General features: G+C 51.4%; 1 protein-coding gene across 1 annotated transcript in view; it reads right to left on the minus strand.

Annotated features, from left to right (window-relative positions):
* Nucleotides 1-10613, minus strand: part of LOC307088959 (cadherin-20-like) — a gene marked incomplete at its 5' end in the record, with an annotated part of 23342 nt that extends 12729 nt beyond the window's left edge. Inside the window, 5 exon segments of the mRNA XM_079755039.1 lie at nt 218-279; nt 690-857; nt 3341-3460; nt 4688-4982; nt 10380-10613. Coding sequence (XP_079611165.1) covers nt 218-279; nt 690-857; nt 3341-3460; nt 4688-4982; nt 10380-10613 — 879 coding nt within the window.
* Nucleotides 10614-14712: the final 4099 nt, after the last annotated feature.

Below are 14712 nucleotides of genomic sequence, written 5' to 3' on the forward strand. Positions count from 1 at the left end.
GTGGAGCTCCGTCTGTGCAGCGGTTTGTTGTGATGGCCGAGCGAGGGGTAAGCTTCTCTGTATAACACCACATTGACTGGTGCATTTCGTGCACAACGTCGCTCATTGAATCGCTCATGCCCAACGACCGTGCTAAAAACGAAGCCCAATGGTACCGTGGGTTGAACTTTGTTTTTAGAACCCCATAGTGTTGGGAATCCAGCTGAAGCAGGTTCACCGGCTCTTTAAGGTGAGGTGTTGAGTCAGAGCAGGAGACCGAGGAGACACGCAGGAGGTAGGCTAGGAGGCGAGGGCAGGAGGAGGAGGGCAGGAGTCGAGAGAAGGAAGGAGGAGGAGAAGGAGGAGGCAAAGAGGAGGAAGAGAGATGGGAGGAACGGAGGGGAGGGAGGAAGATAAGGAAGGAAAACAAAGGAGGAGAAGAAGAAAGACGAAGGGAAAGGTGGGAAGAAGGGGATCAAACGAACTGGAAAAGAAGAAAAAGAAGAAGATTTCTTTGTTTGTCGCTTTCAAACCTGGGCGGGGGGAGGGCCGCGGTTGTCAAGGCAACGGGTTGAAGGAGGGGGGGGGGGACACAGCTGATGAAAGCCGTAAGGACATTAAGGTCGAGAGACATGGAGGGGCGATAGAGAGAGAGAGAGAGAGAGAGAGATGAGAGAGAGAGAGAGGGAGAAGTCTCGACTGTGACTCACTCTGGTCAAACATGGGCGGGTTGTCGTTGACGTCGCTCAGGCTGATGTTGACGGAGGTGGTGCCGGCCAGCCCGCCCAGCTGACCCCCCATGTCCTTGGCCTGGATGACCACCGTGTAGTTCTCCCGGGTCTCGCGGTCCATGTCGGCCAGGGACACCCGCACCAGGCCTGGGGAGGGAGGGAGAGAGGGAGAGAGGGAGAGAGGGAGAGAGAGATAGAGAGAGAGAGAGAGAGAGAGAGAAACGAGCGAGCGAGAGAGAATAAGCAATGAGAGAGAGAGAGAGAGAGAGAGAGAGAGGATGGATAGATAAAGATTGCAAAGTAAGCATGGGAGGTGTCAAGAGAAACAGGGAGGGAGTGAGGGGAGACAGGGATTGAAGAGAGATAAGTATTGTAAGAGGCTGACCCCATCAGAAAACATCTCTTCATCAACAGACTCCCTTCCTCCTCGTAGCAACGGGCCAGGACTTGTTGCCACTGGTGAAATATTAACCCTGCTGGCTCATGCCTGACCGGGCCTGAACCGAATGCTTCAGCACACCCGGAGACAGAGAGGGAGAGGGGGAGAGGGGGAGGGGGGAGAGGGGGAGGGAGGGAGAGAGGGAGAGAGAGAGGGGGAAAGGGAGAGGGAGAGGGAGAGAGAGGGGGAGAGAGAGGGAGAGAGAGGGGGAGAGAGAGGGGGAGAGAGGGAGAGGGGGAGGGAGAGGGGGGAGAGAGGGAGGGAGAGGGGGAGAGAGAGGGAGAGGGAGAGAGGGGGGGGAGAGGGGGAGAGGGCGGCATAGAGAGAAAGGGAGGGGGAGGAGGGAGAGAGGGAGAGGGAGAGAGGGGGAGAGAGAGGGGGGGAGAGGGGGAGAGGGAGAGAGGGGGAGAGAGAGGGGGGGAGGGGGAGAGGGCGGCATAGAGAGAAAGGGAGGGGGAGGAGGGAGAGAGGGAGAGGGAGGGAGAAGGGGGGAGAGACATTCCCGCTCAAGTCGAGTGGACAGTGGCAGGGATTAGAGACAAGAGAGCGAGTCATGTGACCCAGGGATGAGGAATGTCTCGTCCTGTGAATGAGACCCAGAGAGACCCGCCAGACCGTGCACAAAGTGGATCCCAGCGATCAGGAGACAGCCTGTCAGGTCTGGAGGTCTGGGTGCCGGCCGCTGTTAACCAGTAACCAGGGGTCGCTCCGCTCGGCTGACTCTGTGGTTCTTCCTGTCCGGTTATTGTTTAGCTGGAGGTTTCAGCGTCAGAGAGCCTCCTGTCTGTGTGTCGGGCACAGGAATCCATCCGCATGAGTTGGGACGCCACAACTGGGAGTTTCTGAGTTGTGACATCACAACTGGGAGGTTCCTGCCTAGATGGATGAGGGACTGATCTAACTCCCTCCTCACAAGTTGATACAGTCCAGAGTGGATGAGGGATGGATCTTACTCCCGCCTCACCAGTTGGTACAGTCCAGAGTGGATGAGGGATGGATCTTACTCCCGCCTCACCAGTTGTTACAGTCCAGAGTGGATGAGGGATGGATCTTACTCCCGCCTCACCAGTTGGTACGGTCCAGAGTGGATGAGGGATGGATCTAACTCCAGACGTACTTGGTACACTCCAGAGTGGATGAGGGATGGATCTTACTCCCGCCTCACCAGTTGGTACGGTCCAGAGTGGATGAGGGATGGAGCTTACTCCCCCCTTACCGGTTGGTACGTTCTAGAGTGTCTATGATACATCTGGGAGGGCACGATTCCACTTGAGAGGTCTACTTCAAACGGTGGAAAACGTTTGAAGTGGATTTTATTGACTAAACACCCTCACACCCGATAATATATATTTTTAAACCATGTGTTGTTACTAGTCAAGTTTTGTTAAAGGCCACTTTTTTTGGAGTTTGGCAAAAAAAATGAAACCAGGCTTTGATTGTGTTCAATCAAACTGCTGGCAGCCATACATTTGGGCTAAGCCAGTTATCAGAATCAAACTGTTCAAACGGATTGCTCGCTGTCTGGCCAATACCGTCTGGAACAACATAAAGCAACTCCAGAAAATAAATATTTGGTGATAGGAGCCCGAAACCCACACAAAGTCCAAAACTCACACAAAGCATTTCTGTTGTAGGATTAGAGAAGGTCATGTTGATATTTTTTGGTTTGTGTGTAGCTAAACACCACTCAAACTTAAACCCTTTTTCTCACTTTGTTTTCATGGATGGTTGGAGAGCAGAATCATCTCGTGTCTAGCCTGTTTGACTCACAGTGCAAAATAACCGGGTTCGACAATTTCTACCATGAAGATTCTGTCAGCAGATTCTGTCCTGCCTCCTCCATCTGTTTCATTTGCATTCATTAATCTGATTGAAAACTGATTAATGTTAAATATCTCTTCCTTACCTTGGGGGATTTCCTATTACATATAAAATACAAAATGTGCTTTTTATACTGCACCAATTATCGTGTGCGTGCCAAAGAGGAACCGACAAACACAACACCTCAACAGGCTGGGCCAAAACTACCATCCCGTGCTCCCTAGCTCTCAAAATGGCGGCCAACGTTACTCAGGCGCTGAAACCACATAAACAGCTGGAACGCATGGCCAGCCACTGGCTGATGGTTTATTATCTTTGTGTGTGAAAACGTTTGGGAAGGCCAAAGTTTGTGAATTCTATAAATGGTTACCGGTCTTGGCGTCGACGGAGAAGTAGGGCTGGCCCTCCAGGATGCTGTAGACCACACGGGCGCTGTTCCCGTAGGTGGGGTCGTCAGCGTCCGTGGCCGTCAGCTGGATAACAGATGTTCCTGGCGGGAAGACAAAGATGTACTGTTAGGAAATCCATTGGAAGCTGGCGGTGAGCCTCTCTCAAGGTTCCCCTCCCATCTCCGCTAGAACGTTCCAGATGCGTCCTTCCGAAACGCCAACGGTGAACTTTTGGAGTTCACCGTTGGAATTCCGGGAGGGAAAACTCCCCTTAACGTCTTTCCGATGTGTATACACATCGGAAATCCACTGTCGCAGTGCAATAACCTCGAGAAGAACGTCTGCTGTGGAATGAGCTAGCTAACACGCTGATATGAGCAAATCTAAAGTGCTCTTTATGACCAGTCAAGAAGCATACACGATTAAATAAACGGTTTATAATGCATTTAAACAGTCGTCCTCTTCAAATGTTGGTTTCCTAGGCCTGTTTTATTATTTTTTCTGTCCCTCTTTCCTTTCCGTTCGATTTTCCTGCGGTATTCGTTTTAGGAGGATCAATGTGTGCCACCAATTTTGAAGGGCAGGTTTCAGATGAGGAACAAAGCATATGTCACTGAGACTGGGCGGATTCCAAACCACTTCCTGCACAATTCACCTAGCTTTCTCAACGAGCTGTGGTACAAAAAAATATATAACTCTTTTGAAAGAAAGTGCTCGAGAACAATTTAATATATCTTATGGCGTAGGTAGAATTGCTTATTTTAACTGGAAAGAAAAAAGATACAAAGGTAGTTTCAGCTAAATTATAGGCTAGAATCTTCAGCATAAAGACGCGGTCGAGCTAAGGAGGTCTAAAAGGGTGGTTTAAAGTTTGAAGGAAGGGAGGATGTGGAGAAGGGAGGAGACAGACAGGAACAGAGCAAAGAAGAAGAAGCACTAAAAGGTTAAGCCATACCTTGTTTACCTCCCAGACAAAGAATAGCTCACTTTGAGGGTTTAGTCCGCCAGAAAGATGGAGAACAGGACGGAAGAAAGGGCAATTTTTAAGCTTTCACTGGCCTGGTACAATGAAAAGACTGAGGGGCTGAATTATAATGCAGGCCTGTGAAGTCCTTTTCAGACTTTTAATGTGAATAAGGAACTCACTTGAATTCCCTCGGAATTACTTCAGGCTGATCAGATCCATTCAACCGAACTCAGAACCCAAGAGTCCTCGTCTGAGTCTGAACATCTTTCTCTGGGAGATTGGTCCTCAAGACTGCCCTCACGTTCCCCGTCTCCCTGTCTCCCCTCTATCCCTCTCCCCCCGCCTCCCCCTCCCTGCTCACCTATCCGGGACATCTCGGGAACGCTGGCCCGGTACGGCCCGTCCAGGAACTTGGGCTCGTTGTCGTTGATGTCCTGGATCTTGACGATGAACTTGGACTCGGGCTCCAGGGGTTGGTCGGTGAGGCGGTTGCGTGCCTGGGCCCGGAGCTCGTACTGGGCCTTGACCTCGCGGTCCAGCCGCTGGATGGCGTGGATGTCCCCCGTGCTGTCGTCTATGGTGAAGGTGGAGCCGGCCCCCTCCCCCGACAGGATGTACTTAATAGAGCCGTCGCCCTCGTCCATGTCCGAGTGGAGCTGAGGGAGGGAGGGAGGGAGAGAGAGAGAGAGAGAGAGAGAGAGAGAGAGAGAGAGAGAGAGAGAGAGAGAGAGAGAGAGAGAGAGAGAGAGAGAGAGAGAGAGAGAGAGAGAGAGAGAGAGAGAGAGAGAGAGAGAGAGAGGTTTATTTGATTAATTTGATCAACAGAATCTTGAAAAAGAAGGTAAAATTCATTGGTAAAATACTGTGAAGGGAAGAAAAACAAACGTTCTGTTTTTATTGTTAAGTATCATGTATCTCACCAATACTACTAGTTGATGAGTTGATGGGAAAACACAGAAAAGAAACCTAGAGTTTAGGATTGGGACTGCAGAGGTCCGGGTTTGGGGCAGGCCAGTCTGTTGTTGGGGTGTTTGACTGCCAGCTGAAAGCATGTGGGTTACGTCTACCGTGCATCAGTTGGCATCCTTGACTGAGTATCTAAAGAATTCACTGTGAGCCACATTGGATGAAAGCCTCTGCTGAACGACTGAGAGTGTTGCATAGTTCCCAATCAGCTCAAGTATTTCAGCTCATAGCCGACCGTACAGAAATAAACATTTATTTTCTTAGGCAGGTTGTCTCTGGCTCGAAGGAATGACTTTGTCAAAATGGTAAACATGTATTCAATCACGCTCGCTGCCTTCATCACTACATTAGAGATGTGATTACTAATAACAAAATCCTATGTTTACCAGAATCCCCATCTGCCTTAATCTGTCGGAATGCATCAACTAATGTATTACCCTGGTGATTATCTGTCTCCGTCTGCGGGCGTCAAGAACAAAATAATACAAATATATTCGATGCGTATGTATCTATGACATTTCCCACACATCGCTGGATCTCTCTGAATCTAGGCCAAACAAGTTGCTGTGTGGGTGTGGGTGTCTGTGTGTGTTGGTGTTGGTGTGTGTGGATGTGTGTGTGTATGCAGTACTTATTCGCCCAAGCACACGTTCAATCATGTACGCGGTTTAGCGGCATATATCTTAGTAATCAGAAGAAGCCTGTCGATGTGTCCCTGTTGGTAAACACACCTTGTTCACATGCAATCAACTCGTAGTGTGGTCCCGGAGGCTCTCTCTCTCTCTCTCTCTCTCTCTCTCTCTCTAGTGCTCTCTCTCTCTCGCAGTAATTCACATCAATCATGCCCAACCTCTGTTTTGATATACAATCAGCAGGGGTGAATAGAAAAGACCACTCAAGATCTGCTCCATGCATTGTAGAGAAGACCAAATCTCCCCCCCACCCCACACAAACACACACAAACATACACACACTGTCTGAATAGTACAACTGAATCGTGACAGGAAACACAAGTGTATTCCCTTTCTGTGTAGTATTTTTAGTCAGCCCGCGTCCCATCTCTCCATGTAGAGGCTGAGGTTCTGGTGAGGCGTTAAATCTCATTTGAATGTGGGCAAACGGCGCCCTTTGAGCTCTGCTCTGAGCTCTGAGCTCTGACTCTGCAGAATATTAATAAACATCGCTTGGCCCCGGTCACAACGCACGGCTGAGGGATGTACAGAAGACACGCCACCGGGAGCCAGCAGCGCAACTGAAGCCTCGGCCCCCCCCCCCCGTCTCAGATGACGCAGCCGGCCCAGTCCAGTTTGGCCCTGTTTGGTTTGGCCTGGCCCCGCTCAGAACCACATGGATTTCTCCTTCTTTTAGGATTAACTCCCCATTGTGAGCTGGGCGCTGCCGTTTCTTGGCAGTGATGTATCTGAAGCCCATCTCCCTGCTTCACCTGTTCCTCATTCCTCTGTCTCTCTCTCTGCCCCTGTCTCCCTCTCTCTATCCGTCTCTCTCTCTCTCTCTCTCTCTCTCTCTCCCACTCTCTCTCCCACTCCCTTTCCCTCGTCTCATTGATTCTTCTTCTCTGCCCGCGCCTGATGAGAGAAGGGTGAGAGTTTGACACTCTCAGGCTATCAATTACCCGAGCCGCTCTATCGGGCACAAACCCAGTCAGCCCTCGTCTCCCTCAACCCCCTCAACCCCCCACCCTTCTCCTCCCTCACTCCATCTGCCCCCACCCCCGCTCACACCCCTGGGTTTCATGGCGGAGGTGAATCCAGGTGATGGGGGGTGGAAGAGAGACATAGCAATCAGGAGTAAAACACTGCAAGGGAACGGGGCTGGCTTGTGTGTGTGTGTGTGTGTGTGTGTGTGTGTGTGTGTGTGTGTGTGCATGTGTGTTTGGTGGTGAAGGGTGTTAAAAGGTAGGGGCGTGGGCTTTGGCCAGAGTCATCTCGGTATCGCACAATGCATTGTGTGGCTGAGTGGCTCTCTGGGTAATAGCCTGGCTTGTCACAAACACTCATTTCACTCAGGCTTGAAAAAGTGGCACTGAGGAGGGGGGGGGGGGAGACTCAGTCGCCAATGAAGAATGCTAAATGGGAAAAAGGGAGAGTTTAATGTTGGGTGTTTGCGTGTGTATGTGTCGGTGTTTGTGTGTGTGAGAAAAAGAGAGAGACAGAATGAACGTATGTTAAGGCCGGTAACACTGTATGCCGATTTCCCCTTCTATCCTCCTTGTGGTTTGGTCCGACCATTTCCGGTGTATCCATGACATGTGCAGTTTTGTCGTTGTTGGGATTATTAGGATTATCATTGTGATGATATGAAATAAGAAGGAAATAATGATGATGATGACGATGGTCATTATCATTTTCTCATCAACATTATTGTGAGGTTGTTATTATTGTATCGTGTTATCAGTAGGATTAGTTGTAGAAGTTAGCAGTAGTGCTGTGTTAGTGTTGGTATGATTCATTTAAAGAGGATGATGAATCATAAGATGTGGGTGTTCTCTCTGATGATCGATCGGTCGCTTTCATTGACCACATCATTCTTCCGGCTCTAATTACCAACATGTGGACACACACACACACGCACACACAGCCACGCACACACACAAACACAGACACACACACACACACTCTGAATAGTACATCTGAATCGTGACAGGAACACACACACACACGCACACTCACACACACATATTAACACACACACACACACACACACACACACACACACACACAGGTTTATCTCGCGGTGGATCAATATGGCGCTCCACACGGAAGCGTTGAGGAAAATGCGTCTTGAACACACAGCTGTGTGTGGTTTACTGGGAATCCTCCGCTCCGAAAGGCTTTCATCCCGGGCCAGCCCTGCACCCCAATGCCATCTAGAGGAGCTCCACCCCCACCACCACCACCCAGCAGTCCGCTAACAAGCCTATCTCATCATGGCTTTCATAAGCTGAGGCTACCCCTGCCAAACGCGAGGGGGGGGGGAGTTTAAGATGTGGGGGTCAGAGCGGGGTTGGAGGTGGGGGTGCTGATGACGATAAGGATGATGATGATGATGTTGATTATGACGATGCGGCAGGCTGTTACCGCGGCCACAGTCCCCCCAGCGCGATGGCTCATCAAGGAGTAACGAGGAGGCGGCCAAGGTTCAAAGCGAGGTTTGGGAGTCAGAGGCGAGATGTGATGTGATCAGGGGGTAGTGCGGGCGGGTCTTACCCGGCTAACCAACACCAGACCCAGTTCATTGTCTCCACATGTTTGGCTCCTGGGTCTGGGGGAGAGGGGGTCTGCCCTCCAGTGTGAAGCCCGGATCGGAAGCTCTATATTTAGTCTACTCTTCTGCCACTGATGGATCAGATTTTGCGGTGGGTAGATCGCGGGCCCGTCCCCCCGTCCCCATAAACAGGGGCTTCTATAGGCAGAGAGAGAGAGAGAGATCTGGACAAACGCTCGGAGACAGTCAGTGATATGGGGGCTTGTGGTTTAGCGGTGGTGCTTCACTGCTTCCTGCCGCTGATCACGAAGACCGGGTCGATCCGCCGAGCATTGATCGGCTGTTTCAGCCAACGCCGGCAATAGCAAACCACGTACCCTCCCCCCCCGCCCACTGTCTCCCCAGAAAGGCTGGGCGATTTTGCCTAAAATTTAAATCTCTGATTTTTTCAGACCAAAACCGATTATCGATTTTCAATCGATTTATTTTTTTCGATAAATGAGAAATAGATATATTTTGTATGTTTGGAATTCATTTGAAGGATAGCAATGATTAACAAAAGCTCAATAAATAACTCTGCTGCGTGCCTCAGTTTAAGATGCTGGGATAAATGTGATGCGCTGCTGCTTTTGGTTGCCACGGATTTTAGGCAAAAAAAAAAAAAAAAAACATATATATTTTTTCTAAACCGTAAACTCGAATCCCAGCTCTACTCCCCAGACCCCCTCAGTCCAACCTCTGCCCCCTCCGCCCCCCTCCCCGCACGGGGATGATGTCATCCCCGTGTGGGTGGCTTCGACGCCCGTCTCTACAGCGAGCGGGTTGGAGTGTGGCGGAGCCTCTTGTTCGCTTTTAATTAACTCTCTCCCTCTCTCCCTCTGCCTCTCTCCCTCTCTCCTGGGTCCATTGTGGGAGGAAGACAGGAAGAGGCAGAGGGCTCGCCACTCCACAGGATTACTTTCCAATTGGCCAGTGTCTACAGGGTCCATTTGTTTGCTTTGCCGCCGGCGGAGTTAGCATTAGCATTTGGCTAATGCTACCCCCCCCCCCCCCGAATAATTTCGCATTCCTGCGCCGTGCTGTTGTAGGTAGTGCGGTAGTTCCTCCTGTTGTCCTCGCCTTCCCTTTGGTCTTTTACTAAGAGTTCACCCCAGAAAGGCAGGAGAGCGATATGGAGGAAAGGCGGGAGGTCAGACTGCGATACAAACAGCGAGATGGCTCTGCGATGGGTCCCAGGATGTCAAAGGGCCTAAGGTCTAGTGCGAAGCAAAACAATCAATACCCCTTCTTTTCTTAGTCTCTGTGTGTGTCTGTGTGTGTGTGTGTGTAGGTTTGTGTGTAAAATATTTCTCTGTGTGTGGGTAAGGTGTATGTGTGTCTGTGCGAGAGGTGTTTCTGTGTGCTCATGTATGTGTGCGTGTCTGTGTTTGTGTCTGTGCGTGCCTGAGGTGTTTCTGTGCCCACAGGTCCATGCTTGTGTGTGTGTGCGTGCGTGTGCGTGAGGTGTTTCTGTGCCCACAGGTCCGTGCTCGTGTGTGTGTGTGTGCGTGTGCGTGAGGTGTTTCTGTGCCCACAGGTCCATGCTTGTGTGTGTGTGTGCGTGCGTGTGCGTGAGGTGTTTCTGTGCCCACAGGTCCGTGCTCATGTGTGTGTGTGTGCGTGTGCGTGAGGTGTTTCTGTGCCCACAGGTCCATGCTCATGTGTGTGTGTGTGCGTGTGCGTGAGGTGTTTCTGCGTGCGCGGGTCCATGCTCATGTGTGTGTGTGTGCGTGTGCGTGAGGTGTTTCTGCGTGCGCGGGTCCATGCTCTTGTGTGTGTGTGTGTGTGTGTGCACAGGTGCACGGGTTCGGCAGCCGGCTCACCTTGCCAATGTAGAGCGGCTCCATGCCCATGTACTCCTCCAGCACGAAGAACTGGTTCCACACCCAGCCCCGCTTCACCCTCTGCAGCAGGGCCCGCGATCCCGCGCCCCCCTCCTCTGCCCCCACCGCCCCGGGCCTACCCAGCATGCCTTGGGGCAGCAGGCTGAGGACGCTCAGAGCGAGGTGGAGGTGCAGGAGCAGGCGGCTGCGATGGCAGCTTCCTCGGTCCCCCATGGCGACGCACGGCGAGCCTGTTGATGAGTGCGATCGCACCTGTGCGTCCGGACTCGTCCTAGCCGCCAATGTTTTCTTGTTCTTCTGGCTGCAGGCTGTTTGCCGAGGCGTCCTGAGAAAGAAGCACACGAGAGTATGATGAGTATCTTGGCATTTGGCAGACGCTTTCATCCAAAAGCAAATCAGAGGCGAGAACAGACGTTTGTTTATCGGAGGAGGTAGGCGTGTGGGCGGGCCTCTTGCCTTAGGTCGTCTACAAGGTACACCGCGAACACGGTGTGGTCCGCAGCGAGAACGTTCCCACCTCAGACCGGTACACACAGGATTCCGACCTGATTCCATTTTCTTCCTGTTACGTTTTCCACACGGCTGTTTGGCTAGCTAACTAGCCAAACAGCCGTTTGTTTAACCGTTCGAGACACTGTGGGGCCTTCTGAATGGCATATGTTACGGTCAATTGGGCAGCGCTGAAGACCATTCAAGTCTATTGATGTTCTGGGTTTTCTTTTCTTGTTCACTGATAATGAGCTGTGTGTGCGTCTTGTGGCCTATCAAGATTGAATGAAATTGGGCTCCTTAGCGCCAGTTGTTTAAGATCGCTGACATTTTGAATGAAGAGGAGAGAGGAGAGGGGGGAGGACAGGAGAGGAGGGAGGAGAGGCAGGAAAGGAGAGGGAGGAGAGGAAAGGAGAGGAGGGGAGAGAGGGGAGGAGAGAAGAGGGGAAGGAAAGGAGAGGGAGGAGGGGAGAGAGGAGAGGAGGGGGGAAGAGGAGAGATTGAAACCCTGTCTCTTTTATCTATTAGAGAGTAGAATTGAGGGGAGAGGAAGGAGGAACGCAGGAGTTCCGCTATAGGGACGTCCAAGAGAGGAAGAGATGAGCGGAGTGAAAAGAGGAAAGGAGAGCTTAGAGGAGAGAGGAGAGGAGAGGAGAGCTAAGAGGATAAGATAGGAGATGAGGGGAAAAAAGAGGAGAGAAGAGAAGAGAAGCCAACCTTTCAACGGCAGAGTACCCTGCTCTAGGAACCAGATTAATAAACGTTGCTGCACAGAAAGATATGCTCTCCGAAAAAACGGTTTGGGGTTTTTTGGGCAGAATTACAGATGTACAAATCCATGCGATGGGAAAAGATGTGCAGACCCAGGCGCCTTAGACACCATGAAACGCAGTGCTGGACATCGGCGTGATGTGGAAACACCGTGAGCCCGGGAGAGAGAGATTGTGTGAAAGGTCATTATGATGAGGGCTCTTTGGAGGAGACAGATGATGGGAATAACAAGAGCTCGGGGACACGCCAGTCCACCTTTAGCCATGAGAATCCCGGCACACCGCAGCTGAACATGCCACCATTAAATAACATTTGCGGTGGCAACCAGTTTTCCCAATGTAATCTGCCTTTGGCGATTCTGAGAATTTATTTTACCTTCTCTTTGTAATATGAATGTATGAAACAAACACTCAAGAATCTGATAGAGCAATCGGGTTATGGTGAAACTCCGGTCATTATGGACGTTTGTACAACCATGTTTGGTCAACTTTGGGAATTGATGCGCACACCGGCACACACGTATAAATAGAAAACCCTGGCCGGCTGTGCTCAGCATACGCACTCTGAAAACTCCCTCGCCGAGCCTTCGTTTGCTCAGACACCCAGGAAGAGCTCTCTGCGTGTGGCCCCAGTGGTCGGCTGATACAGTGCAGCACATGTAAACAGTAAAAAGTAGGGCTACTACAACACACAAACTGGAGACACAATGCACCATCCGTTGAGTTTGAGGGGTGAGGAGAGGGGAGGGGAGCCAGCAAGGTGTGCTGATCTGTGATTGGCACGTTGTTGTTTCCACACCTCTTCTGGCGCATGAGAAACACACATACACATTTTTGGTTCCAACACACTCCATCTTACTCTGCTTGCATGAAGGAGTGCAGGGGAGGAAGAGAGAGAGAGAGGGAAATGGAGAAAGAGAGAGAGGGAGAGAGAGAGAGGGAGTGAGAGAGAGAGAGAGAGAGAGAGAGAAAGAGAGAGAGAGAGAGAGAGAGAGAATGAGAGTGAGGGAAAAGGTGAGAGTGAGAAAGAGAGAGTGAGGGAGAAAGTGAGAGTGAGCGAGAGAACAAGAGGGAGAGAGGGACAGAGAACGAAAGAGAGAGAGAGAGAGAGAGAGAGAGAGAGAGAGAGTGAGGCTACAGCTGTGGCCTACTCAAGTGACTTATTTTTCCCGATATCTGGGTGTTGCATTGACGTGGGCACTGGCTCTTCCCGAGTATAAAACTCCTCAAAACCCTTTCTCCGCCAGTGGGAACACCTCAGTTGAAAGAGGTCAGCGTTACAGCGACCCAGGCTCTGAACTGCGTTTTTAAAAGGCAATATATTGATCTGAGCAGAGCGCTTTGACATGAAAACGCCTCTCTCTCCCCTCTCCCCTTCCCGCCTCCTCACGGCACCACCACCACCACCCCCCACCAGAAGCACCACCCCACCGCCAGCTGTATCTGTTTTTAACACACCCAGCATAAGGCAGCATCTGCTTCCTTCCTTTGACTGTATTAACAAGCCGGGGGAAAAAAAAACAGGCAGATTGATGGGCAGCATAGGGAGGAGGAGGAGGAGGAGGACTTTGTGGATGCAAGTGGGAGCGAAGAGAGAGACAAGTAACAGTTTGCATTGTGGGAGGGGGGAGAGGGCGGGGAGGGGGGAGGGTGGGGCGTCTGAGAAGTCTATGGAAGGCCAAGAAAACAGACTGCAAAAAGAGCGAGTTTGACTCCATTATGTCTTGAAAGGGAGTGCATTGTGCGGCCCTAGGCTCAATGCCTCGCTCTTCATCGCACTTCATCATTGTGGAGGAGCAACAAAGGGGGAGGCAGTGGCGGTATTGTCAGCGGGATGCCGGGGGTGAGGGGTTGGGGGGTGTAGGAGAGGGAAGGGGGGGGTGATCATGCGCTGGGGGGAGACTTGACCCACTGGCCCCCTACTCTATTCAGCCCATTCAACGGGTCTCTTTGCCATTATGAAGTCAAATTAGGTCCCCGGGTCCTTCGTCCAACACCCTCCCCCCCCCACCCAGGGGTCATGACCCGCATCCCCGGTGCATTTTGTACTATTTTGTCGTGTCTAATGAGGTGACACGCAACATAATTGCGCCGGGGAAACATTCCACACGTCGCTGTTTTCGACGAATCCCACCTTGAGTTTTCTCACTTGTTAAGGCAAAGAGCAGCTGGCATTTGCCACCAAGCCCGGCCCCCCTTCCTCCGTCTCTCGTGGCGGACGGGAGGAGGAGGCAGGGATGGAGAAAATAAAGGATGGAGGAGAGGATGAATGGAGGGAAGGAGGAGGCATCATATGAGGAGGCTTAACCCAGATAAAGAAACCAGGGGATGGGATTTTCCCACCGAGATATTCTCCACCTCCATCTTCTCCTCCTCCAACCTCTTCTCCTCCTCGACCCACTCCTCTGTCTCCTCCTCCACCTTCTCCTCTTCAACCCACTCATCCACCTTCTCCAACTTGTCCTCCTCCTCCTCCTCTCCTCCTCCCCACTGCTCCCTCACCTCCCCTGTTGACTCCTGTACACTTCGGTCCGGCGTGATGAACAGCAGTGTTCAGTGAGAACATGACTGAACAGGCATGGCCCCCTGATGGTTTTATACCTGTGTGTGTTTGTGATCGGGTTGTTTTATAAGACAATAAAGAACAATAAAGTAGTGTTTGTCAAGAGCGAGAGAGAGAAGCGAGAGACAGAGAGAAGGAAGGAGAGAGAGAGAGAGAGAGAGAGAGAGAGATGGCAGGAGACCTAGATAGACAGAGACAAAGTGATTGAACGAGAGGGAGATAGAGAGAGTAGACAAAGTCTGCGGGAGCAGCTGGTGAAAGAAAATGATCGGCCATATTGTTGTATCGTCGCGTCCTCAGTCCACCTGCCTCCCCCATTAGCTGTTTTCAGGCGACAACACAGAGCATCACACTTCTCTCTGGAAACAAAGCAACGTCTCTGTAGACAACGTCTGAGCCCGCGGCCCAAACCCGGCGAGACTCTGAACCACAAAGACAGACGCCGCTCTGGAGCGGAGCCCCGACTGCGAGCGCTCGTCCCAGAGTGCCG

This window comes from Pollachius pollachius (genome assembly GCF_949987615.1).
Source record: "Pollachius pollachius genome assembly, chromosome: 17".
Lineage (NCBI taxonomy): Eukaryota > Metazoa > Chordata > Actinopteri > Gadiformes > Gadidae > Pollachius > Pollachius pollachius.